The following is a 24,189-nucleotide window of genomic DNA, read 5'->3' as shown; positions in this document are numbered from 1 at the left end:
ACGGTCGAGATCTGAAGATTTAAAGGATCCATTACAAATCCGTCGCAGAGCAGTAGAGAAGGGTGAAGGAAACGATACATAGATCTGAAAATCTCGAGGTTCTTGGAGACCGTGGCGACGGTGTGATGGAAGGGGGCAGCGGAGGTGGGTCTACAGCGATGGCTATGGTGGTCATGGTTATAAGGGTGATGGTTATGGTGGATGTGGCCTTTGGAGATGGTGGTGTGAGATTAGACCGATGGTGGGAGGCGATTGCATCAATCTAGAGTTTTTGGACGACGCTAGGGTTTTGGTTGACGGCTAGGGTTGGTGAATAATAGTTGGCGGCGGCTGTGATTTCTTTGCTGCTAGGGTTTGCTGATGGGTGTAATTGTGTTTTGATGCTAGGGTTTGGAATACTACGCCATAGTAAACCATAGTATACCGTAGGTCTGTAGTAAACCATAGTATACCGTAGGTCCGTAGTAAACCATAGGACACCGTAGTATACTATAGTTCATTGTAAACCATAGTACATCGTAGTATATCATAGTACACCAAAGTCTACTACAATATTATTAACAACAGATAAAAGTAAAACAAAATAAAAAAAAATGTAAATTTAATCAAAACATGTTTTTTTTTTGGTAATTTTCTATAGGGCAAATGGCAAAAAGGCCCATCACATGGGACTTAAATGCATTTTGGTCCACAAAAAAAACAGTCTCTCAATTAAGCCCATCCCCATGTCTTTAGTCTAAAATACCCTCAATAATATAATTCTTATCAATTCCACCAATTATGCTATAACTTTCTTAATATTACACATTGACCCCGAATTTAAACAAATATATCACATTAACCCCCAAAACTTTTTTTCTTCAGAAAATATTTTTTTTCTGAAATGTTTTCTTTCCGGCGTTGACCGCCGAAGACCGCCGGTCTCCGGCGTTGACTTTTTTTTTTTTTTTTTTGAAATTTTTTTTTTCCTGAAATTTTTTTTCGGCCGGTCAACCACCGTTGACCGCCGGTCTCCGGCGTTGACTTTTTTTTTTTTTTGAATTGTTTTTCTTAGAAAAAATATTTTAATTAATATTACTGTCTTGGCTACTAAATTACTGTCTCAGACAGTAATATTACTGTTTGGGACAGTAATATTATGAATATTATTTTTCCGAACAGTAATATATTAATATTATTGTCTAAGACAGTTAAATTACTGTTGGAGACAGTAATTTAACATCCAAGGCAGTATATTAATTAAAATATTTTTTTTAAGGAAAAAAAAAAAAGTCAATTAACAGTTAAATTACTGTCTCCGACAGTTAAATAACTGCCGGAGACAGTAATTTAGCAACGAATACAGTAATATTAATTAAAAATATTTTTTTTAAGAATAAAAGAGTCAATTAACTGTTAAATTATTGTCTCCGACAGTTAAATAACCGCTGGAGACAGTAATTTAGCAACGAATACAATAATATTAATTAAAATATTTTTGAAGAAAAAAAAAAGTCAATTAACAGTTAAATTACTGTCTCCGACAGTTAAATAACTACCGGAGACAGTAATTTAGCAGCCAAGACAGTAATATTAATTAAAATATTTTTTTTAAGAAAAAACAAAATAAAAAAAAAAATCAACGCCGGAGACCCGGCGGTCAACGGCAGTTGACCGGCCGGAAAAAAAATTTCAGGAAAAAAAATTTCAAAAAAAAAAAAAGGTCAACGACGGAGACCGGCGGTCAACGGCGGCGACCGGCGGTCTCCGGTGGTGGCAGGTCAAAATTGGGGTCAAAATTGAAATTAGGGTTAAAATTGGTTAATTGATGAAATTGGGCTAAATTAGGGTGTAAATCATGAAATCGAAGTTAAATTGGGTTTCAATGAATTGAGGGTAATTTTGGTATATATAAAAGGATTTTCCTTGTTTGCAAATAAGTTTGAATGGGTTGGATTTATTTGAAAGACAAAAAAGTTGGATGTCCCTCTTTTAATTAAGTGCCCTTGTCATGGGCCTATTTGTCATTACCTCTTTTCTATATTATAAAGGAAAAATGGAATTTGTTTTGTTTTATAATAGTGTAAAAAATGATTAAATGGAGAAAGAGAAAACAAAAAAAAGGAAAATGTGTTTTTTGTAAAAAAAAAAATTAAAATATTAGATTGAAAAATGAAAATATTACAGGCTAAAAAGATGATAAATGCAATTTAAATTTTAATTAATTTATATTTCGAATTTGTGAGTAAGGGGCATTTTTGGAATGAATTTTACAAAGGATGTGTAGCAAAGATTTAGTTAAGCTTGTCATTTAGTTCTAATAAGTTTTCTCACTAGGGACCTATATCTTAAGGCCCCTATAAATTATGGGTGGACATTGACAGTTTTGAAATGTGAAGGGGCAAAGCGCCAATTTGGGTTAATCATGGGTGCAAATAGGGGTGAAAGTCGGATGGATCGGATCGAAATTAGCCTTTTCGGAAAATTTCCAAAAAAATTTGGAAGTACAAAATCAATTCCAATTCCAATTCCAAAATTTTCGGAATCTAAAAATTCATTACAATTCCAAAAGGCCGGAAATTTCGGAATTTCGGAAAAATTCGGAAATCACATAAGCTTTAAAATTTCAAAACTTAGCCGAAATTTTCTATAATGTTCATAATTTTTCAAAAATAAGAACATCCACGTCGATAAAAAGTAAAACTAATTACTACAAAATTTTAGTTAAATTAAAAATAAAAATAAACACAACATAATATCCAATAAAACTTGTAACAACAATTCATTATGTCAAAATCCTAAGAGAAAACTTATAGGTGTATTTTTCGGAAAATAAATATTATATAATATATATTATTTTATAGGTGTATTTTTTGGAAAAATATCGGAATTTTTCAGAATTAATTTCGGAATTAAATCGGATCGGAAATCAAAAATTCCAAATTTATTTTATATAATTCCAATTCCAATCCAAAAAAATCGGAAACATTCGGAAATCAGAATTTCGGAAACCGGAATAAAAAAAGTTGTTCCAAAATCGGAACTTTTCGGATCGAAACCGGCGGAAATTGGAAATTCCGTTCCAACTTGCACCCCTAGGTGCAAAAGACAATTCACCCCAAAAAAAATCCACTGTTCCTAGTACTATTAAATTTGTATGCATGTTAAATGTCTATTAAAAAATTAGTTATTATCATACATTAAACTAATAATTATTTTTACCTTTGAAATGTTGCTAATATAATTAAATATGTAACTATTTTTCTTTATAAGAAAAGAAATTACTACAATAGAAGTGTGTAAAATTGTTTGGTACTCATGCCGAATAGCTTGGCAAAATTGTTTGGAAAGAGTTTGATTTGTGACGATCAAATTTCAGAAGGTCGGTCAGTCAGTCAGCCACCGCCTCCGTCGTCGCTCCGCCGCACCATTGAAGCCAGCTCGCTGATGGATCCCAATTCGAACATCGTTCCCACCGAAGATGCAGCAGACTCAAAGGTACCATAATGTATATATTTTAGGGTTTTCCCAATTTTACAGACGCATAAAAATTAGGTCTTTCGATCCCACTAAAAAAGCTGTAATTGAGCTTTCTGGCTACAATCCGATGAAGAAGTTCCTTCTTATGCACATTAAAAGAGCAGTTATGCGTTTGTTGAAAATAAATTTTGCTCGAAATTCAGTTTATATGTGCCATTTTGCTGCAATAATATCTAGATCCCCCTTATTTGTTTAATATTGCCCTTGGAAGAAACAGAGGAATTTGGGTATAGATACCTTATTTGAATAAGAAAATGGTTGATAGTAAAGTATTTTAAATAGTTTCGTCGTAAATTTAAAACGGCTCTATTACAGAGGGGGGGGGGCCTGTATTTCATATGCAGATGGTTGGGGGTGAATGCGATTACGCATGCGCGAGTCATCGATTTCGCCATTATTATTCAAGGAGACGTAAGATGGAGAGTTTAACGAATATGGAGTCTCTTCCACACGAATTGTTGATCGAGATTCTTGTATATCTCCCAGCTCAAGATATTCTCAACGGGGCAAGATTTGTTTGCAAGAAGTGGTGCAACATAATCCGTAGCCGTAACTTCGTATACAAACACCTTCACCGTTCAACTCCGGGACTTCTCTTCCAGAGCTATAAACCGCTGAGGCGTCTAGTTCTCGTGGCAATGCACAAAGGCCGGAGAAAAATATCCAAGTTCAGTTACAACTGCAGAAGAAGAGCTCTGAGTAGCTGTAACGGTCTAATAGTGGAGTCTGATTTGGACGACATTTACGCTCTCTATATTGTAAATCCCGCAACAAAGCAACGCCTTGCTCTCCCTCCTGTTCCTCTTCCAACGATAACCCATCAATATTATGCTATTGCATACGCTGCAGCTTCAATGCAATATAAAGTGGTTCTCGTATACCCTTGCAGGTATAAGACTTCAACCGTATGGAGTTGTGCTATATTAACTGTCGGGGTTGACGAATCTTGGAGGCGTGTTGATATCAATTATTTATCCGTTAAATCCACAATAGCTTTCACTTGTGCTCCGTTGACTACTGAAGGCTTTATTCATTGGGCCAACAGTAAATGCACTCATGTCGTGACTTTTAATGTCGAGGCTGAAACTATTAAAGAGACTCCCATACCTGATGGTTACGGAGAGAGAGTGAAGCATTATTTATCAACTGGGAGCAATCTAACTCTGCTCATTGCATGCGGTGAATACTCGTGGGAGGTTTTGAAGATGAAACCGGAAACTGGAGAGTGGACTAAGATGTCAAAGATTGACTTGGAACCTCAAAAGGGCAAATTTGAACATTTGGTCAATGAATCCCGTCCTCGCCTCGGAGGTAGTTCTCTCGTCCTCGAACTAGTTGGTTGGTTAAATTATGAAGAGGTATTGGTCTTGCGTGGCTCGTCGGTTCGTGTTTACATTCTCTACAATGACGGTATGCAAGAAATTGACTTCTTTGAGTTGGATTATAGTTTTTGTTATAGCAGCTTTAATGTTCATAGAAACAGTTTGATATATGGTTAGATGGATCCTAGCAATAAATTAGATACTAGTAAATCCTGCTTACAGCCTTGATTATCACAGATCAAGAGCAGCCTCCTAATTATACGTCTACATATAGACCACTATCAAATAAAACCTAAATGCTCCTCAACAGAACTCGCCTCCATCTAAACCCGTTTCCGATTTCACCGGAGAAGACGCCACCTCATCCGTCGCTGATCCTCTTGCATCGATCAGCATTGCAATAACTTCTCGCATTGTTGGCCTCTTTTGAGGGGACGTGCTTGTACAAAACAAGGCAATCTTAAGAACCAAAGACATCTCCTCAACTGTCCTTTTCGCACTTAGATCAATACGGTGATCGAATATACGGTACGCTGTATCTAACTTCTGAACCGATCTCCTCACCCACGTCACCAAGTCACCGCCCTGCTCTAGCGGCTGTACCGGCGACTTCCCCGTTATCAGCTCCAATAGAACCACCCCGAAACTATATATATCGCACTTCTCCGTCACCTTCATCGTGTAAGCATATTCTGGAAAAAAGTAAAAAGAAAAAGCATTTTTTAGATTCTTGATTTTTTTTACGAGATAAATTAAGTTTTTTTTCTTACCAGGGGCGATATATCCGTAAGAGCCAGCGACAGCAGACATGGATTTCGACAACGAGAAGTCTATCAGCTTGGCCAAACCGAAATCTCCAACATGAGCCTCGAAATATTCATCAAGCAAGATATTGTTCGATTTTATGTCCCGGTGAATAATTTGTGGCTTGCAATCGTAGTGTAGATAGCACAACCCTTCTGCAGCTCCGAGAGCAATTTTGTACCTTGCATCCCACTCAAGCACACATACTGTTTCATTTCCATGCAGTACTTCGCCGAGGCTTCCATTCACCATGTACTCGTATAGAATAATATTGCCGTCTTGGTTATAGCAAAATCCGTACAATTTCACTATATTCTTGTGCCTTATATTCCCTAAAGTCGATAACTCCGCACGAAAACTGTTGTCTCCACTGGAATTCAACAACTTTTTAACGGCGATGACATCACCATTGGCCATTACAGCCTTGTAGACGACCCCACACGCCCCTCTTCCCACAACCGCCATTTCCGAGAAGTTTCCGGTAGCTTCCACTAGGTCTTGGTAGTTGAAACCTTCCTTCGGAAAGTAATAGCTCTCCAAATCGTCGTTCTTTAGTTCTTCCTCGAGCGAAGCAAAAGAAGGTCTTTGCCGCCTCGTCATCATCCAGCAAACCGCCACAATAAAAGTCAAAGAGATCACTCCAATACAGAGGGAAACACTTCCGACTATCTTCTCCCTTCTAGAACCTTCCTTTAACCAGCTCGGATTGGAAGCGACAGATGAGCTCGTAAATAAATGGCAATTGTCATTCGAATTCAACGAACACAGCCCGTTATTCCCGCCAAAATTACTAGCATCCATCTTCCGGAAGGTTGGTGTGTTAGGCACGGGCCCCACTAGATTATTACTCGAAAGATTGCACTCCATTAGGCTGCTCAATCCACCAATGGAATTAGGAATCTCGCCACTGAGCTGATTATTATTCAAATACAGCGATTCGAGCATCTGAAGATTCCCCAAACTGCTTGGAATCGAGCCGGTGAGGTTATTATGACTGATATTTAAAGCAATCTGAAGGGATGTAAGTTGGCCGAGCTCGAAAGGAATATTCCCCGAAAAGAAGTTTCCTCCCATTTGCAAATCAGTCAGCCTAACAAGACCACCTAAAGTCCCAGGTATTTGTCCGGTGAACCTATTATCCGATATTCTCAGCAACTCCAGTTTCACTAACGACCCGAGATTATCCGGAACGGGGCCCGCGAACCAATTGCTGCTAAGATCGAGCCTCTCGAGCTTTACACAGTTCCCCAACTCTTGAGGTATATTACCGAAAAGCCGGTTTGAAGATACGTTGAATGCAGCAAGCTTGACAAGCTTGCCAATCTCGGAAGGAATGTGGCCGATGAAATGGTTGTGCGACAAAAGTAGCCGCTCGATATTTGTAAAATTACCGATTTCTTGAGGTATAAGTCCCGTGAATCGATTTTGAAAGAGATCAAGGGCTGAAAGGCTTTGAAGTTTCGTGTATTCGACAGAAAGAGTACCGGTGAATAAGTTGTCTCCCAACAGCAGCTGCTCGAGTGATTTGCATGTTTTGAGGCCGTGTGGAATATTTCCGGACAATTTGTTCGATCCTAGGCTGAGGAAAGTCAATGTCCGAAACCTGCATATATGTGGAGGAATGGTGCCCACAAGATTGTTCTTGGAAATATCGAGTACCGAAAGGTTGCTTCGATATCCAAGAAGCGGAGGAATGTGACCGTTGAGATGATTGTTGTAAAGCTGAATGTCTTTAAGAAACGGGAGATTTTGGAGCCCCGAAGGAATCGAACCCGTTAGGTTATTTGTCGAAAAATCGATATGCCTCAATTGCTTCAACAACGCAAGCCCGTGAGGTATGTTTCCTTGTAAATGGTTTTCGAAGAGATAAAGCAATTGGAGAGTGGAAATTCGACCCAAATCGTTTGGGATGAACCCCGTCAAACGATTTTCCGAAAGATCGATCCCGATTGCGTTTGAGCAATTCGCTAGCTCAAATGGAATGGACCCATTGAGTTGATTTGTGTAAAGGTACAGTCTTTTCAGACGAGTTAATTTTCCGATTTCTTTAGGGATTTCTCCGGTGAGTTTGTTCCCATTCAAGGCAAGTAACTCCAAGCTAGTGAAGTTGCCTATTTGAGGAGGGATTTCGCCATCAAACAGATTATTCCAAAGAATCAAAGTTGTGAGGCTTTTGAGCTTTTGCAGCTCTGAAGGAAAAGATCCCTCAAGCCTGTTTTCCGCCAACCCTAACATCACCAAGCTCTCGCATTCGCTAATCTCGATCGGAAGTGGGCCCCACAGGTTGTTTCTTCCCGCCCTTATTACCCTGAGGCTTTTCAATTTCCCGATAGACGAAGGTATCTGACTAGTTAGATTGTTGCTGTATATCACGAGCTCTTCTAGTGAGATCAAATTACCGATTTCTTTCGGAATTTCTCCGAAAAGGTAATTCTCACACAGATAAAGCTTTTTGAGGGATGTGATATTGCAGAGCTGTTTCGGGAATTGGGAGTGGATTCTGTTTGTGCAGAGGTCTAAAATTTCGAGGTTTTCGAAGCAGCCGAAATCGAAAGGAATGGGATCGGAAATGAAGTTTTGGGAGATGTTTATGTTTGTCAAGTGAGGGAGTTTACAGATGGCTGAAGATAAAGTACCAGATAAATTGAGACCACTGATGTGTAGGGAAATAACCTTAAAATTAGGGTTGCATTTTACTCCAGTCCAATTGCAAGGGCTAGAATCTAAAGGGTTCCAGTTTTCGAGATTTAGATTAGGGTCAGTGAGGGATTTTTTGAACTCAAGAAGAACGGTTCCTTCTTCTTTTAGTGATTGAACAAAGACAATTATGAAACTAAACAGCACTAGCTTTATACGCAAGTTCGTTTGGCCTCCCATTACTGATTAGACAAAAGGGGAAATCAAGAATCTAGAGAGAGAAAGTGCCTAATGGAGTTGTAATATACAACCGAAGCAATATAAAGAAAGAGGTAAAGTGCGTGAACTATCTGTTGAGATTACTTACAGATAGATAGATACATGTGGGGGGAGTTAATCAACAAAGAACCGCGCCCTGCATTGCTTCGAGACTATCCGATTATCATGGCAAAGCAGAAAATCAAGAAACTGAGAACAGAGGAAATGGGGTTTAAGCGAATTCAAGAATGTGTGGAAATCAAGTAAGCATATAAGTAAAGAGTGATAGAAAGTGCTGCAAAAAGGGTTATCTCTCGCTCACTCTCACTGTCGATATTCGGAAATGGAAGAAGAGAGAGAGAGAGAGAGAGAGAGAGAGAGAGAGAGAGAGAGAGAGAGAGAGAGAGAGTGACAAGGCAAGAAACGAAGAGTGAACCATGAAGGTCACAATCGGAAGAAGGATAGAAGAATTAAAGGGTCAACCGATCGATGGCCATAACTTTAAAGAGAAAAGTAGTGATGGGAGTGAAATGTGCTGCATGTGACTCCTTGTGCTAGTAGTGCTCAATTCTGAACCTCCACAAACCACCACCTTTCTCTCTCATCTCTCTCTCTCTCCATCTATCTCCTCCTTTTTCCTGTTCTCTGTATCATCATTTCGTTGCCTCTATTATTAGCTCAAAAATATCTGTTGCTTTATACTATGTAATATGTACGTGTGTGTATACATACATACACACACATATATGTATAAGTGTGTTCACAAGTGGTGTAGGCAAAGATGGAGATGGGACGTGGGAATACTAGGATTACAATCTTTGACAAAGTTTTCTGGGCCTGAAAAAATAATATTATGGAATGAATTTATTTTTATTTTTTTTATTTTTTTTAAATGGAATTGAATATTTGGTATAGTATTGTGATGATTTGGAAGAAGACTAAAAGAAGGTGGTGGTGTGGCTATTCAGTTGAGTTAGTGGGTGGTGTGATATATGACTGAGTTGGAGCTTATCTTTCATGCCATCTTCCCCACCTTTTAATTTTGACTTTTCTTCAATTGTTGGGTTTGGCAACCTTGGAAAATGCTATGCCATGCCATCACTACTACTTTATCTTTGATTTTTATGATAAAAGATTAGGGATTGGATTTTTTTATTTTATTTTTATTTTTATTGTTATTTTTATTTTGGGACGAACGAGCCAATATTCATATGTTCATTGGATAAACTCGCTCTCGCGTAGTAGTAGGCAAATTCACATGAGAGGTGTAATCTGCACTGGACAAGCTATCTACGACAAACTTGACCTAAAAGTGGTTTCAAGAGGAATTGAATTTGAGTCGATAATGATATCCTTATTTCACCATTGGGTCTAATTTAATTTTCTTATTTGTATCCGGAGAAGGGAGGTAAAAATGTAATAATGTTTTTGAGAAAAAAGATGTTTGCATGTGAAGATATATTTCTTTTTGAAAATGAAAGGGATGTTTCGGAAAAGCAATATAAACGTGTTTAGAAACTCATTTTGTCGAAAATGTGTTTAAGTTTAATCCGAAAATATACATATTCAATTGAATATACATGTTTAAATCATATAAAAATGTGCGGTGCATTTTTAAGTACTCGTTTTCTTAATAATTGTGACCTCTGCTCATAACCTTTGCAAATTTATAAATAGTTCCTACAACTCACCATTTGAATTATTCCCGAAATTACTATTTTTAAGTATTTTAGGCTTTTTAGCTCCAAAATGATCTACAAGAATATTCTACTTCTGCCAAAGACAATCATTATTCTAGTATATGAAAAGAGCTAATAAAATAGTGGAAAGAGAGCATAACATTTTTAATTTAAGTTTACTTTTATGTTAATTGTTTTTTGAATCGTAATAAAAGTTATCAACTTTTTATATATATTAATAATTTCGAAGACAACTTTTACATTTTAAGAAGAAAAAAAAAAAGGAAAATATGAATCACCTCAGTTGTCGGCAGGAAAAGCACATCAGCATTCACTCAACCCAAATATTTTCTCACGAGAAATTATTACTTGATTAAGAAAAACTCACACGTTAATTAAATCGAATTTTCGATCCTTAAATATGATCGGAGATATATCCAAAAAGTCCAATATTGCAACCCCGCAATCCTCTAAGAGCATCTCCAACCGTGTAGGTTTTGGAGAGGTAAAAACTAAATTATAAATATTTTACCATCTCAAACCTACAAAACTTGTTCTAATGGACAGAGCTATAATTTATCCGGCTGCTGAATTCAATGACCCAGCTGGTATATATACCAGTTATGAGTTAACTATTCACATATGGTATCCAATATATTATTAAAATAACGCCCCACCCCCACATTTTTACTATTCACGTGTAGTCAGCCTTTTTTTCCAAAGCCAAAGTTTACATTTTTTAAGTTTATTTAATTCAGTGTTTTTTTTTATCTAATACTTTACCTGATAATAATAATAATAATAATAATAATAATAATAATAATAATAATAATTATTATTATTATTATTATTATTATTATTATTTGTAAATTTTAATATATAGATTTATCGAAAGAATACCTATTATTTTGCATATTATATATAAGATATCAAATATATTAATTGAAAATACTATTATAATCAAATAGTAAAAAGTAATAAAATATAATAAAATGCTAAAATATAGATGATATGGTTGGAGCAAGATAGTAAAAACTGAGCTGCTATAGCACTGTTCATCAGCTATTATAGATATAGCTTTCCAATTTTTAGCCTCTAACCTTGGAGATGCCTTAAAATAATAAATCCGTATATCATAGTTCCATGCACTGGGATGGCCTAGCGATTGAAGCAAGACAGCTTGTGTCAGTCAGTTGACTCAAGTTCAAATCTCATTATCAACAGTCAATTCAATAATTGTAATTGAATTAATCCCTTCATCAAACTTATAAAGTTTAATTCAACTTTACCTAAGAGCTTATGTTAACAAACACTAAACTTTACCTAAGAGCTTCTAAGATCTCTTAAATAAGCTTAACGAAAGCGAGCCCATCACTAGTTTCTTGGTTTAATTTGTTGTTCGAATTCCGATTTCACAACGGGAAACCCATTTTCGTGTCTCTTACCACACTTCAACACATCAATAAGAAAATCGGATTGATACAGTCACTAAATTAAAGTAAGAATCAACAATCAATATACTTTTTTATTACTATTATTGCAACATAGTCCACAACATTGAAAAGATACGGTCGAAACGGGATTAAACAACCAACGACAAATTATAAACCAACAAACCTTGCTAAATCCGACTACTCGATGCCGTACTTTTTCTTGAGCATCAACACGAATTCATAAACCTCCTTAGGATCAGCCAAAGATTTCGAGACACTCTCTCTTTCCATGCACTTCTTCGCCCACACAATCAATTTAGGGCAATGTTGTTCGATCTTGAAATCGCCACAAGTCTCCCAGGTATCGAACCAACAGTAGTAAGTAATTAAGGCGACATCGAGAAAACCGAAGCTGTCACCGCCAAAGTAAGGCTTGTCCCCTAATTCCCCTTCCAGCAACACAAGTGCGTCGATGACTTCTTTCTTGGCCGCTTCTTGCTCTTCTCCTTTCTTTGTCCATATTCTTCTTCCAGCATCAAATATCTATCTTGTCCATTTTTCAAAACATTAATCACATATGTTTTTTAGGGTTTATTGCATTCAGCACCACAGTGTTTTCTCTAATTGCTAATTTTAATAACAAAAACCCCCCTTATGATTCATTTTTTTTAGCAATCTACCCTCGGAAATTCAATATGTAGGGGGGGGGGGGTGTGTGCTGAAAAAATGCAACATTATAAGGGGGAGTTTTGCTAATATTAATAATACGTGCATTTTTATAGCAATTCGATATTACACAGGGTCCTGAATGCAATAAACTCAAATATTTTTTTAGCAATTTGATATTACACAGGGTCCTGAATGCAATAAATTCAAATATTTTTTTAGCAATACGATCTTACACAGGGTCCTTAACGCAATAAACTCAAACATTTGATGATAAATAATACTCCTTCTGTCCTCCATAACAACAGTCCTGTTTTTTTTTTTTCCAAATTATCTGTCATTTTAAATTCACATTTTTTTTTAACCTTATTAAAATAACTCAAAGTATTAACTCTCTTTCGTCACATCATTAAATATCAAGGTTATTTTAGTCATTCTAATGCGTTTTCCATAAAATCAAGACACAATTACCGAGATTCTCAATACTGGTGCAAAGCCAAAAACGACAGTTAATTATGAACGGAGGGAGAGTACACCTTAACAAAGAGCATTACTAACTAGTTCCTCAACATCCAAACAAAATTTGTGCATATTTTACACACATCCACATGTGTGTGTGTGTGTGTGATTGTGGGTTTTATTTGATACCCCAACCCTAACTACTATGGTGTTTTTAGTTCACATTAAACTCAAAAAATCCTCTTTAAACCATCTAATAAATAAACCACGCAACATTTCCTAAAATTAATGCTTCCAAAAGAACTCTAAACAAAAACTGAACAATAAAAGATTAAAAAAAAAAAAAAAAAAAAAAAAAAAAAAAGGGGGTACCTTTTTATCAATGAAATCAGCCCAAAACCTAGCTTGGGCTCTGAGGTAAGGGTCGGAAGGCAACAAGGGGGGCTTGTTATTATTATCCTTCCAGACATCGTCAATGTACTGAACAATAATAAGGGACTCGCAAATGGGTTTGCCGTTGTGAATCAAGACCGGGATTTTAGTGTAAACCGGGTTCATCTGGCGCAAAAGAGGGCTTTTATCAGCCAAATTCTCCTCCCTGTACTCGTACGCCACCCCCTTTTCAGCTAAAGCGACTCTAGCCCTCATCCCGAACATGCTTACATGAACATCCAACAGAATAATCACCTCTTCCGCCATTTCTAATTTCTCTCTGACCGTTTGTGAGGAGAGAGAAACTCAGCGAAAAAGGATGGTGTGTGTTTTAACAAAACAGTGTGTACGAGAAAGGAACATGTGTTGTTTTCGTCTTTAAAGAGGGAGAGAGGTGGTGGTACATGGATGGGGGGGGGACCAAAGGTGGCTTTTCCGTAATTTAATACTCCCTCCTAATTTTTTTTTTTTTTTTTTTTTTTTGATGGAACTCCCTCCTAATTTAATAATCCCTCATAAACAAAAAAAAAAAAAAAAAAAAAAAAAAAAATTCTTATTGACGCTTTTGTTTTGCACAAGTATTAAGAATTTTAATAAATGTGTATTGATTTTGTGAAAAATATATTTGTAGTGCGATAAAAAAGACTTAATAGTTAGAGTTTAATTAATAAAGTTAAAACAGTAAAAAATAAATATTAAAAACAGACAGTTATGTGGATTATATTGCATGATACAAGGATACCACAATATTTGCCACTTTTAAGAAGATATTTTCTTTTCTTTTTTTTTTTATTTACAAGAAAAAAAATATTCTATATTATTTGTAACTTTAAATTTTCAATTATTTACTAATTACTTAATTTCCACTTTATACTCTTATTAACTATTTTTAATATTTTTTTTAAACTCATTTCTCTCTCTTAGTAATTAGAAGATGAAATCATTTTAGTCTAGAAGCATACATTTTCATAAAAATCAAGACACATTTAATAAAATTCTTAATCCTTGTGCAAAACTAAAAAAGGAGACTGTCAAAAGAGAACATATGGAGTAGTACAGAAGAAGATTTGCTCGGGGAATCAACGTTGTTAGTTGTTACAACCGGACGGTAAGGTCAGTCCGATCGGTTGAATTGTTTCCGGTAATTGATCGTAATCAACATGTTACCACGGACGACATAAAGGTATAACTTCAACCCAACAAAGCAAGTGTTACACACATTGCTTAGATATATATAAGTCGAGGAAGATAAAGGCGCCGAAATGTAGAACACTTTGCAATTACCAGCTAGCTAAGACATTTACATAAATAGAACACTTTCCAATAACTAATATAGTTAGTTATCTCATTCTGTAATATTAGACATGTTTACAGTTAAACAGTATATATATATCGCCAAAAACTACCTCTTTTTTTAAGACCACATCATAAACAAGAAAACTGCAACGGGTCGATAAAAATGAGGATTTTGCTACCTTGCAAAAAAGAATATTGTACATATCGAATAGCTTTTTCAAAATAATCTCTCAACACCAAACGTGCCGCCTCAAAGTAGAAGTTGCCCAACTCAACTTTTGCATCCGCCGACTATTTACAATCCCTTTGGAATCATATCATACTAAAACCAAAACTAGTAGCAGTTCCTAATACTGCACTCCTGTAACAAACCAAATCATAGTAAATCAACATTTATTCAATAAGATTCGTTCATTCAATACAAAACTATGTTTATACTTCTGTTGACAATTTTACCGAGTTTCATTCACTTGGAAAGCATGGTTCGTAATTTCAAATGTACACGTGAGAAACTATACCGTGATATGACTTGGTCAAGTTCCAGATGACTGCTCGTCTTGGTTAAAAAGTCTGAGCTGTTCAACTAATCTTGCTTTAAGTGATTCGGGAACTTTAGAAAGAAAACTTTTCTTCGCCTGTGAAATCATCAAACTCCTGCACAACCACCATGCATATAAATAGATGAGATGATTTTCCCAATTTTCACAACTTATGCTCTTTTGATTAAAGCTATCGAAATAACTTGAAAAGGAAAAGCACCAATCTTACAACAGATAAGTCATCACTAATGCAATAAACTGGGTTATTACTAAAAATATAAGCAAAACCTTGTTTTCTTTCTTTCTTCAGATTTGCTACCCACCCATCGCCTCAGAAATAGAATGAAATTTATTTTAAACAAATATACAAATTTCAACACCAACAACTAGGCAGAGAAAAATAACATTCTCTGCTTCTATTCCCTCGTCAACTGTGATGAAAAGAGACATCATGGTTTCTTGATGGATAAACTTTTAAGGCAGATCAAGGGTAACTAAGGCATGAAGAACACTTGACAACTAACAAGTCAAACTCTAAGACTACTTCCAAAATTAAGGAGCTAAGAATACTATTAAAAGAAAACTGTGCAAGAGTAGACATCCCCTAAAGCTTGTATTTTCCATCATGTAAATTACTAGACAAACAAAAGCAACTTTTTAACCTCAATCAAACTACCAAGTGTCAAACAAATTTGAAGAGAAATTTTTCTTAATCAACGTAAGTACTTATACTGGATAGCTTTACTACCAAGGCTCTTTGAATATCAGTATTTTTTCCCCCACAAATAGAAATGCCACGTAATTTAAGTAGTATCTGATCTCTCTTAAAATAAATCATATTGAATAAAAAAACACCAGTGAATACCCAACATTCCAAATATCCAATTTCTGGTGAACGGCTTAAACTGCTTTACCAGATGACTCAAGCGGATAACAACTTATCACTTGTATCCCGAGTCTTCCTAATCTGTCCAGTCTGAGAATTTGATGTGTATTTGTAGGAATTTCTACAGATATGACCAGAACATAAAAAGTAGATACTATTTACTGTTCATCGAAATCAATAAGTGCGCACTTTTTAACTAAGAACCGTTTCAGGGATTGTTAAGAAGTCGAGTTGTTTTCAACAGCAAAGGGAAGGACAAACTTAGTTGCATTGTAGGACAAATGAAAAATGATGTATGATTGCTTCCAGATCGAGGGAGTTTTTTGCCGCTAAATGGAAAGATATCAGAATGCACGAAAGTCAAATGACCAAAATCAACATAATGCTTCATCAGAATTTCAAGTTAAAAAAAAACCTCTAGTCCAAATACCCAAAAAAGTGAACCTCAGATAAGTTCATAAATGCTGGTAAGGTTTGTGATTGAGAGAACTCAACTTATCGCGAATAGTAAAAAATTATTGATTTCAAAATGTCAATATTGTAAACAAGATCATGTTATGCTCAATTGCCTTCTATCTCAGTCACTTTTAAATTGCAACCCAAGACTGGTAAAATAAAAGCATTATTGAACCGGATATCAATTTCAAAGCGGAAAATTGGTGATACTGCTGACAAGTTAAGCAGAAAAGTTTCAAGAGAGCTTACTTCATCTCGTGGTCATTTGATGCAGTATCGGCTGCTTCTTCACACACCTTTTTCCTGGCATGCATGAAATTCTGCACTTCTGCAGACCACCCACATGATCGCAAAAACATGGAAGCTTCTTTCCCAATCCTGAGGCATGTAAAAATAAATTTAGTAAGTTTTCTCTTGAGATAATCAGTAACATTTATCAATTGCCGCAATAAGAAAATCTTCACTACATACAGACATACAGCCACCAAGTAATCAAATGACAATCTTTAGTTTGTCTCTGTTCAAAAGAGAACAGTCACGAATCTAAGACAAGAAAATTACTATGACGAATCTACTAGCCTTTTTTCAAGAAAAATGGTGTATGAGTTTATGTTATGGTTTATATTACATATCTAAAGCCATATGACTAGACATCAGGCTTAGCACATCAAGGACATCTTGACTACACATGCAAAGCCCCATCATAACCCAATTTCTTAGGATAAAGGATCAGATATTCCATTTGAATAAGAAATCAGCATTAAAACTGTGAAAGGGCATCAATCTCAACAACAAAAAAGTTATAAAATTTGAAATTTTAACCTCATCTATCTCCTATCTATTTGGCCACAATCTGGACATAAAATTCACAGAGGGATGGATGCATGCACAATGCGGGAGGCAATGCAACTTAAAACTATCCAACACAAGTAAAGAAGCATGTGCTTTCACTTTTTCAAGAATCTTATACTAACTAACCATGACAAATCAAAAAGGCACATAAGAATAAAAAGCTTTTTGAGTCAGGGTAACATGTAAATGCATTTTACTATTAGAACGATATAGAAAAGAGCAAAACAAAATAATCTTCATGCTTAAATTTAAATCTTCAGGCATGGTAACATACAATTGCTTGAACGCATCCACTTTTGCACGAGATTCGTCATCTTCCGCAAGCAAAATGCATGAACGATCGTCTTCTATCTTCCTCTTCATGCCTGAGTTATTAGAGCCCATAATGTCTCCGTTCTGAATGTACCGGCAGTTATGACTTTTGTCTGATGCATTCGTGCTTTTAAATCCATTTACTACAGGTGAACTTCTTTCAGTAGTGTCAGCTGCAGGATGCCCATTTTCTCTACTACTGATTCGAAAGGAAGTAAGCCCTCTCTTCAAAATCTGAACATCAGCTGACTTTTTTATCACGCCATTGCTCTTGATTATCGGCAAGCCAGTTTTATCTTTCTCTACTGAAGTAACTGAAGTTTCTTTACAGCCATTTCGCTCCTTGGACTCTTCATTGTTAACAGCATTCTTGATACTCCCAGGGGCAAGGATCCTATTGGTAGTCACAGAGTCACTAAATTTCCGGTCGTGACTAGAAAGCCCTTGATCAACCTTAGATTTTGCTGAAGTACTTGTCTGACTGTGGTGATTAGAAGACTCCTTCGTATCCACTGGTTCTATAAAAGCACCTGAATTATGTACATCAGTTGAATTACTGTAGTTGGATGCGAGCGAAGTGATTGAATTATATATTTCAGAAGGATTGTCAGAGAGCTCTTTCATACTAGCTGTTCCCCCATCAGACTTCTGGATTTGAAGTGTTTTAGTGCCATTGGACATAGGGTTGCTTGTTGAATTATTTGTCTCAGAATGATTGTTAGACATGTTCATGTTAACTGAATTTTCTAGACAACCTGGCTTTTGGATAAATGATCTAGTGCCATTGGTTGAATCATTTAACTCTAGATGATGATTAGAAACTTGTACAGTACAGACTGGTTTGTCTAGACAATCAGACTTTTGCGTTATGGATGTCTTACTCCCATTTGACTCATGAGACTTGGATCCATTAGCCACCACATCAACCTTAATTCGAGGCCTCTGTTTTGTACGGGAGAAGAAAAGTATATAGACTTTCTCAGACAAAACCTCCTCAAAGGTTGAGACTGAAACATAAGAATCATTGCAGCAGTACCATCGATCCAATGCATCCTGTACAGATAACACCAGAATCAAAAATATTACAATGCCGGTTACAAACTAACATCAAGAGAATCAATTTGACATAATGAGAAAATCATAAAAAGACCTTGATATATGCATAGTAGTGTCCTGAATCAGGAGAGGAACCTGAATGCACAATAGCACCAAAAAGATTATACTCTGGATGCTCATCCTGCCAAAAAAGAAATTAAGGCATCAGTTACTCATAAAAAATAAATGTCATAATACAATGAAAACATTGAACAGCACAACAATAAAAGCACACAAAAGAAAAGTCCCTGATGGTATCTGGAGAAATGATTCAGTAAACCATATATTTTCCAGAAACATACCCCAGCCAAAAAGGCTCTGTTTCTCATCAGAGCATATAAGACCTAACAGAAAAGGGAATACTCCAAATGAAATGGGTTAAAACAGGGTAAAAGGAAGGAGTCCTTAGTTGTTAGCAGTAGAGACTTAATGCAGTCTGCAAAACTGGCTAGAAGGCAATAATTGTTTGCCTAACATATTTAGTTTTAATGAAATCCGATTTTAACTTCATATGCCAGTCTAGAGCTTCTTAAGAAGCTTATACTCAACTAAAGTGTTGAGGAAAATGTATGTGAAAGGCAAATGGTCAAATCAAGATGCTTGAGAGGAACGTACTGTTGATTGAGATTAAAAAAGTAGAAGGAAGAGGTTGTTTGGTTGATCATATGTGTGGTGGAACAACTACCACAGCTCAAATTGATTGAGAGCAAGGCGCATAAGACAGTTGGTAGCGGAGGCAGAAAAGCAATGCAAGACAAGGCTAAAGTTGGCTGTGCAATTCTCCTCTCTCTATGTAGCAGCCGAAGAGAGATTAAGGTGTTCGGTTAGACAGATATACTCAAGCAATCATGATACTTAAGGAGGATGATTGGATCAATATTACAGAAATCTCAACTATTTTTTCAACAAATTTGGAAACGAACGTAAAAAGAGCGGGTTGTCTTTTACAAGTTCATGAATGCAAGGAGGTGCCCCAAAAAGAAATTCCCTACTTTCGGATCTGAACAGAGAGCAAAACGACATCAGATACTTATATGACTTAAGTAGAGCAATTAGTGTTTGAGAATCAAAGGCGTGATCAGAGTTTCAACAAGTTAAGGTGGTAATTAACAAAAGAGGGTGTAGGATAGGTCAATTGCATATATACAAGTTCCTTGCACTACTTATCATCTAAGTGGAGATAAAATTGGAGAAGAAAAGCAAATAAATTCGTCTTACATAAAGAATTTTGTCTCTATGTACCTTGCTTCCTTTGGCCATGTGACTTGAAAGCACTAACATCTCATCAAACGCTATTGGCTTATCAATCTTCCCACCAAACAGACCCTCAAACCTCTATAAGGAAAAAGAAAGAAAAACAATGAAGCAATTAGTCAAATAGTAAGACGATCAAAAGAAACTGAAACAAAGGAACTGAGTTTCAGTAACTGCCACACCACACCTTTAGTTGGATTACGAGGACATTTGGCGCCTGAACTACTGACATTTGCTTCCTTGCTACCACCAATTCCTTACAACTAAACAAGCATAAGTTTCCCATTTCAACCAACATGCAAAAGAGCAACATACGTTGATAAAAATCATCTACATTCATATAACATGAGGAAAGTGTGCAGGGATTTATTTTTATTTTTTTGGAAAAGTGTGCAAGGTTTAATTTATGCATGTAAGAAGATAAAGAGAGCTACAAATACTTACTTATCGCACTTGTATTTATTATTTCCATCCAAGACCTCAGGCTGAAAAAACTTCTGCAGAGCCTCTCTGAGTGATCCACTATGCAAAATATCAAGACTAATATCCATAATCTCATCAACCTTATTTGACTCGGCCCCACACGACAAACATTTTACTTGACTCTGCAACGCCCCTCCAAAAATCTCCTTCACCACTGTTTCCCCAGTCCCACCAATATCTCCTCCATTAGCAATCCCATTTTTCCCCCTTTGTTGCTGTTGCAACTTCTTTAATCTTATGCATGTATTATGGCATTCATCTATCACATAACGCAAAAATTCATGAGCATCCTCTTGCCTCCCAGTGCAAAAATGCTCAGCATATATGCTCAAACAGCTGTTTATTTTTATAGGCGCGTCAGAGACTGCTTCACTACTCAAAGAGCGATAAATTCGTTTTTCTAGCATACAAAAAGGACACTCCCCTTTCTTCTCCTTGCCAGGCCCAAAGTCACCTAGAAAACAATGATGCGGTTAATAAAGTTTCCAGACTCAAGTATCTGCAATCCACCCTTGCACTGAAGCATAACTAAAAAAGAAGCAGAAAACTTCCCATTAAGGTATATTTATAATCTATTTGTACAACCCATTCATAGGGCTGAGATCTAAGCTGTGAGTTAAACAAAGAACACCCAATATGGTGTTTTTAGCCAGTACACAGAATCTTTTGAAATACAGTTAACGGTAACAGTACAGTGGAACTTCATAAAACTAACTAATTATTCATCCCACCCTTTATATCATGAGATTCATCGTGCTAAAACTTACTATTGAGGGTCATTACCATCAGAAGTAACAAACCGGGGGTTTTGGGTTTAACAAAATGTCGTGTAATCATTCACATCTATTAGCCATCAAATATTTTAATACGGAAGATATGCTATATTAAATTAATCTAAACATCAATTGACACTCACTCTCGAGTTTCATTCGTCTAGAAAGGATATTAAGGAATCACTAGATTGGTAAAGACACATACATAACCTCGAACCTAGTCTACAGTCACTTGAGTTTCATTCTGCTAGATCACTAGATTGGCAAAGACACAGACATTACTTCCAAACCTAAGCTTTTATCGTTTTTATTTACATTATGTGGCTTAAAAACCTTTGTTAGGACCATATCATATTCTCGACATCGATTTCTTTCGTACTGATTTTACCATATGCTGATTTTGTACAACACTCCGACATCGATTTTCTTTCGTGAATCATAACTGTGAACTACAATAAGCCCATAAGTAATGTTTTTAGCAACTACCCCTACATTAAAAGCATATATCATGAATAAGCATAAAAACATTTTCCAGAAAGAAACATTTTAAACTCAAACCAAGTACTAAAGCCATTCCGTTCTATAATTAATTAATTGAATAAACAAACATGATTTTCAAACCCCAATAACTAGAGCAATTCTTAAGGTAAAATAAACATGTAAATCAAAATGTGCAAAAAAACATGTCAATCAGTAGACGAATGAAATTGAGAGAGAGAGAGAGATGGAATTGAAAGTGTGGGAGGCGTACAAGCAGAAGAATGGAGGAAGCGGATGCAGAAATTGGCGAGGGGAGGGGTGTAAGTGAGGCACTGAAGGACGGAGTTGAGGTAGCAGGTGTTGCCGAGGTTTTTGAGCCCTAGAGGCGGCGAGCCGTGCTTCCGCTTGAGAGACTTGAGAAGGCTCGGCTGCCACGTCATCTGCAGCATGCCCATCAACAACGACGAGTCCTCCCGAACACCGCCGCACCATCGGCCGGCCACCACCGCCGCGATCGCATCACCTTCTCGATGCTTCTCTCCGCCGTGTTTCCCTTCCCCTATGATGATTTTTCCTTCTTTCGGTTTTCCCAATTATTTCTCGATTTTAATTTACAGCGAAAGGGGGTTTTCTTCTGGGGTTAGCAGGTTTTTATTAGTTTTTTCAGTTTTATTATTTATTTTTTTATTATTTATTGTGGGCTTTGTGGTTGCGATTGATTTTATATATCTTTTTATATGGTAATAAAATATTTAAAATAAATTCACCTCGGGGCTCGAAATATTTTGTAAAAGAGGGGCACGAGAAGAGGGAAAATCCAAAAATTGTTAAAAAGGAAAAAAATAAATAAGAAAAGGGAAAAAAAGAAATAAGAAAAGGAAAAAATAAAAATAAAAAGAAAAATCCCACCAACCCGATAGAAGTTGAATCCGTATTTAGGTGGGCCAGGAATTTCGAGTATTGACCAAATAACTTGAGCAACACTACTTGGGCCTAAAGTTGTAGTTGGCCCATCTTAATTAGTTATTTATTTTGGGATAATATTTTATTTTGCACCCTTGTACTATGCGAAATGTATAATATACCCTCTTGATGTACAGAAAACATCAAACACCCCTCTGCCGTTAGTCTTTTTTCTTATTCCATTAGTCAAAACCTTTGGCCAACTGTTGCAAAGAAATATTGGTATTTTTTGGACGAAAATACCCTTATATATATATATATTATATATATGTACAACTTCATGGTTTGTCCTCCTTAATTTTATTTTCCCTTTTTTTTTGGCACTTTTATTCCCAAAACGACGGCGTTTTGATGGACTCCTCCAATCAGTTTGCATATTTTTTTTCTTTTTCGTTTAATTTGAAGCTGCTCGAACCTTTTCTTCCATTGTGGTGGGCCAGGATGACAATTTTCTTTTTGCATTTCTTTTCTCTCATTATTTTGTTCTTGACTCTCACCGACCACCGCTGCCACTTTTTCTTTCTATGCACCATCACCGACCAGCCTCCGTCACCTCCGCCTCCCTCCGCCACCACCACCTTCGCCGCTACTCCTTCCCCGTGGGTGTCAGTCGTCGCCACACTCTTCTCCCTCCTTCTCGTCCTCTCCCTCACCACCATCCCCTGGCAACCCCGCCCCTCCCCTTTCACCCACCACAACCGCCGCCTCGTGTTCGACGACAACCAAAACAACCTAATTATTTGCAGGGCTGCCCATTTCTTAACCTACCTCATTTTCAGGGCTGCCCAGAATATCCACGTCATTGGCAAGATACTAATTATTTTTGCTCTGTTTGTGTGTTTTTTGGCTAAAATACTTTGTTTGTATGTGTAATGTTAATTTATTTTTATTGAGCTTGTTCATTCTGCTACATTGAGGAAGTTGATTCATCTATTGTTTCTTTTGTATGTATCAAAATTACATTGGTTATCTATATTTCATTTACATGATTATGCTTGTATGAATATGATTGGGATAAATATATATTTGATGTTAATTACCAACTTTTCTGTCAAAATAATATTGGGTTTTTATTTTTATGTAATTTGTGGACGTGGATGCATTTGTGCTACAATGTTTCGTTTCAAATTGTGTTAGAGTAATGATTTTTAGTGTGTAGATGGACATCAATTTTTTTGGATATGGCAATAAATTGGGGTTATTGCCGGCGACCACGACAGAACGAATCCCATATGCCTGCTCCAAGTCATTGCTCTCACCGTTGTAGATGTTTACGACGCTTAGATCTCAGATCTGAGGCGCACTTTCTTCAAATTTTTCTCTGCTAGAATTTTTAAAACTATGTCACAATATGTTATGATGTTATTATTTCTCTCAAATTTGATTGTATTCCTTGGCTTTGAATTTTCCAATTTGTATGTTGTAGTACTGCGAATTTGCTTGCCGGAGTCTTCTTTCTTCTCTTATGTTTGCACCATCATCTGCTCATGCTTTCTTGTCCCTTTCGGTTAATTTTTTAAGTATGCCGATGGAATTTTCTTGTTGCGAACTGCTGTGCGGCAATTTTAGCTCCTTGTTTTTGTCAACTTTA

The 24,189-nt window shown here is 36.4% G+C and overlaps 4 protein-coding genes across 7 annotated transcripts; 1 reads left to right on the top strand and 3 right to left on the bottom strand.

Annotated features, from left to right (window-relative positions):
• Nucleotides 1-3,174: 3,174 nt before the first annotated feature.
• LOC105957113 (F-box protein At5g49610-like) lies at nt 3,175-9,411 on the top strand. Its single transcript, XM_012981036.2, has 3 exons — nt 3,175-3,477; nt 3,864-5,522; nt 5,615-9,411. Exons 1-2 carry the CDS (start codon nt 3,298-3,300, stop codon nt 5,016-5,018), a joined length of 1,335 nt encoding a protein of 444 aa, XP_012836490.2. The 5' UTR covers nt 3,175-3,297; the 3' UTR covers nt 5,019-5,522; nt 5,615-9,411.
• Nucleotides 4,950-8,522, bottom strand: LOC105957112 (Leucine-rich receptor-like protein kinase family protein). Its single transcript, XM_012981034.2, has 2 exons — nt 5,612-8,522; nt 4,950-5,533 (listed from the first exon to the last, which is right to left on the bottom strand). The coding sequence occupies exons 1-2, from the start codon at nt 8,520-8,522 to the stop codon at nt 5,145-5,147; spliced, it is 3,300 nt and encodes a 1,099-aa protein (XP_012836488.2). The 3' UTR covers nt 4,950-5,144.
• Nucleotides 9,412-11,718: 2,307 nt separating the features above from the next.
• LOC105957111 (putative glutathione S-transferase) lies at nt 11,719-13,622 on the bottom strand. Its single transcript, XM_012981033.2, has 2 exons — nt 13,150-13,622; nt 11,719-12,195 (listed from the first exon to the last, which is right to left on the bottom strand). The coding sequence occupies exons 1-2, from the start codon at nt 13,474-13,476 to the stop codon at nt 11,851-11,853; spliced, it is 672 nt and encodes a 223-aa protein (XP_012836487.2). The 5' UTR covers nt 13,477-13,622; the 3' UTR covers nt 11,719-11,850.
• An 886-nt stretch (nt 13,623-14,508) lies between these two features.
• UBP25 (ubiquitin-specific protease 25) lies at nt 14,509-22,362 on the bottom strand. Of its 4 annotated transcripts, none has more exons than XM_012981032.2 (9): nt 21,907-22,362; nt 20,344-20,836; nt 20,087-20,162; nt 19,888-19,980; nt 18,701-18,787; nt 17,513-18,603; nt 16,636-16,764; nt 15,024-15,159; nt 14,509-14,866 (listed from the first exon to the last, which is right to left on the bottom strand). In XM_012981032.2, the coding sequence occupies exons 1-8, from the start codon at nt 22,088-22,090 to the stop codon at nt 15,039-15,041; spliced, it is 2,274 nt and encodes a 757-aa protein (XP_012836486.2). In that variant the 5' UTR covers nt 22,091-22,362; the 3' UTR covers nt 14,509-14,866; nt 15,024-15,038. The 4 variants fall into 4 exon arrangements, with proteins under 4 accessions (XP_012836486.2, XP_088668193.1, XP_088668194.1 ...); XM_088812067.1 differs by having other exon boundaries at nt 18,701-18,790; nt 19,864-19,980; nt 21,907-22,312; XM_088812068.1 differs by having other exon boundaries at nt 19,864-19,980; nt 21,907-22,312.
• Between the last annotated feature and the right edge of the window lie 1,827 nt (nt 22,363-24,189).

The sequence above is a fragment of the Erythranthe guttata genome, chromosome 13 (genome assembly GCF_056151865.1).
Source record: "Erythranthe guttata isolate IM_541 chromosome 13, IM_541, whole genome shotgun sequence".
NCBI classification, from domain to species: Eukaryota; Viridiplantae; Streptophyta; class Magnoliopsida; order Lamiales; family Phrymaceae; genus Erythranthe; species Erythranthe guttata.
This window is presented reverse-complemented; position numbering and strand designations above follow the sequence as displayed.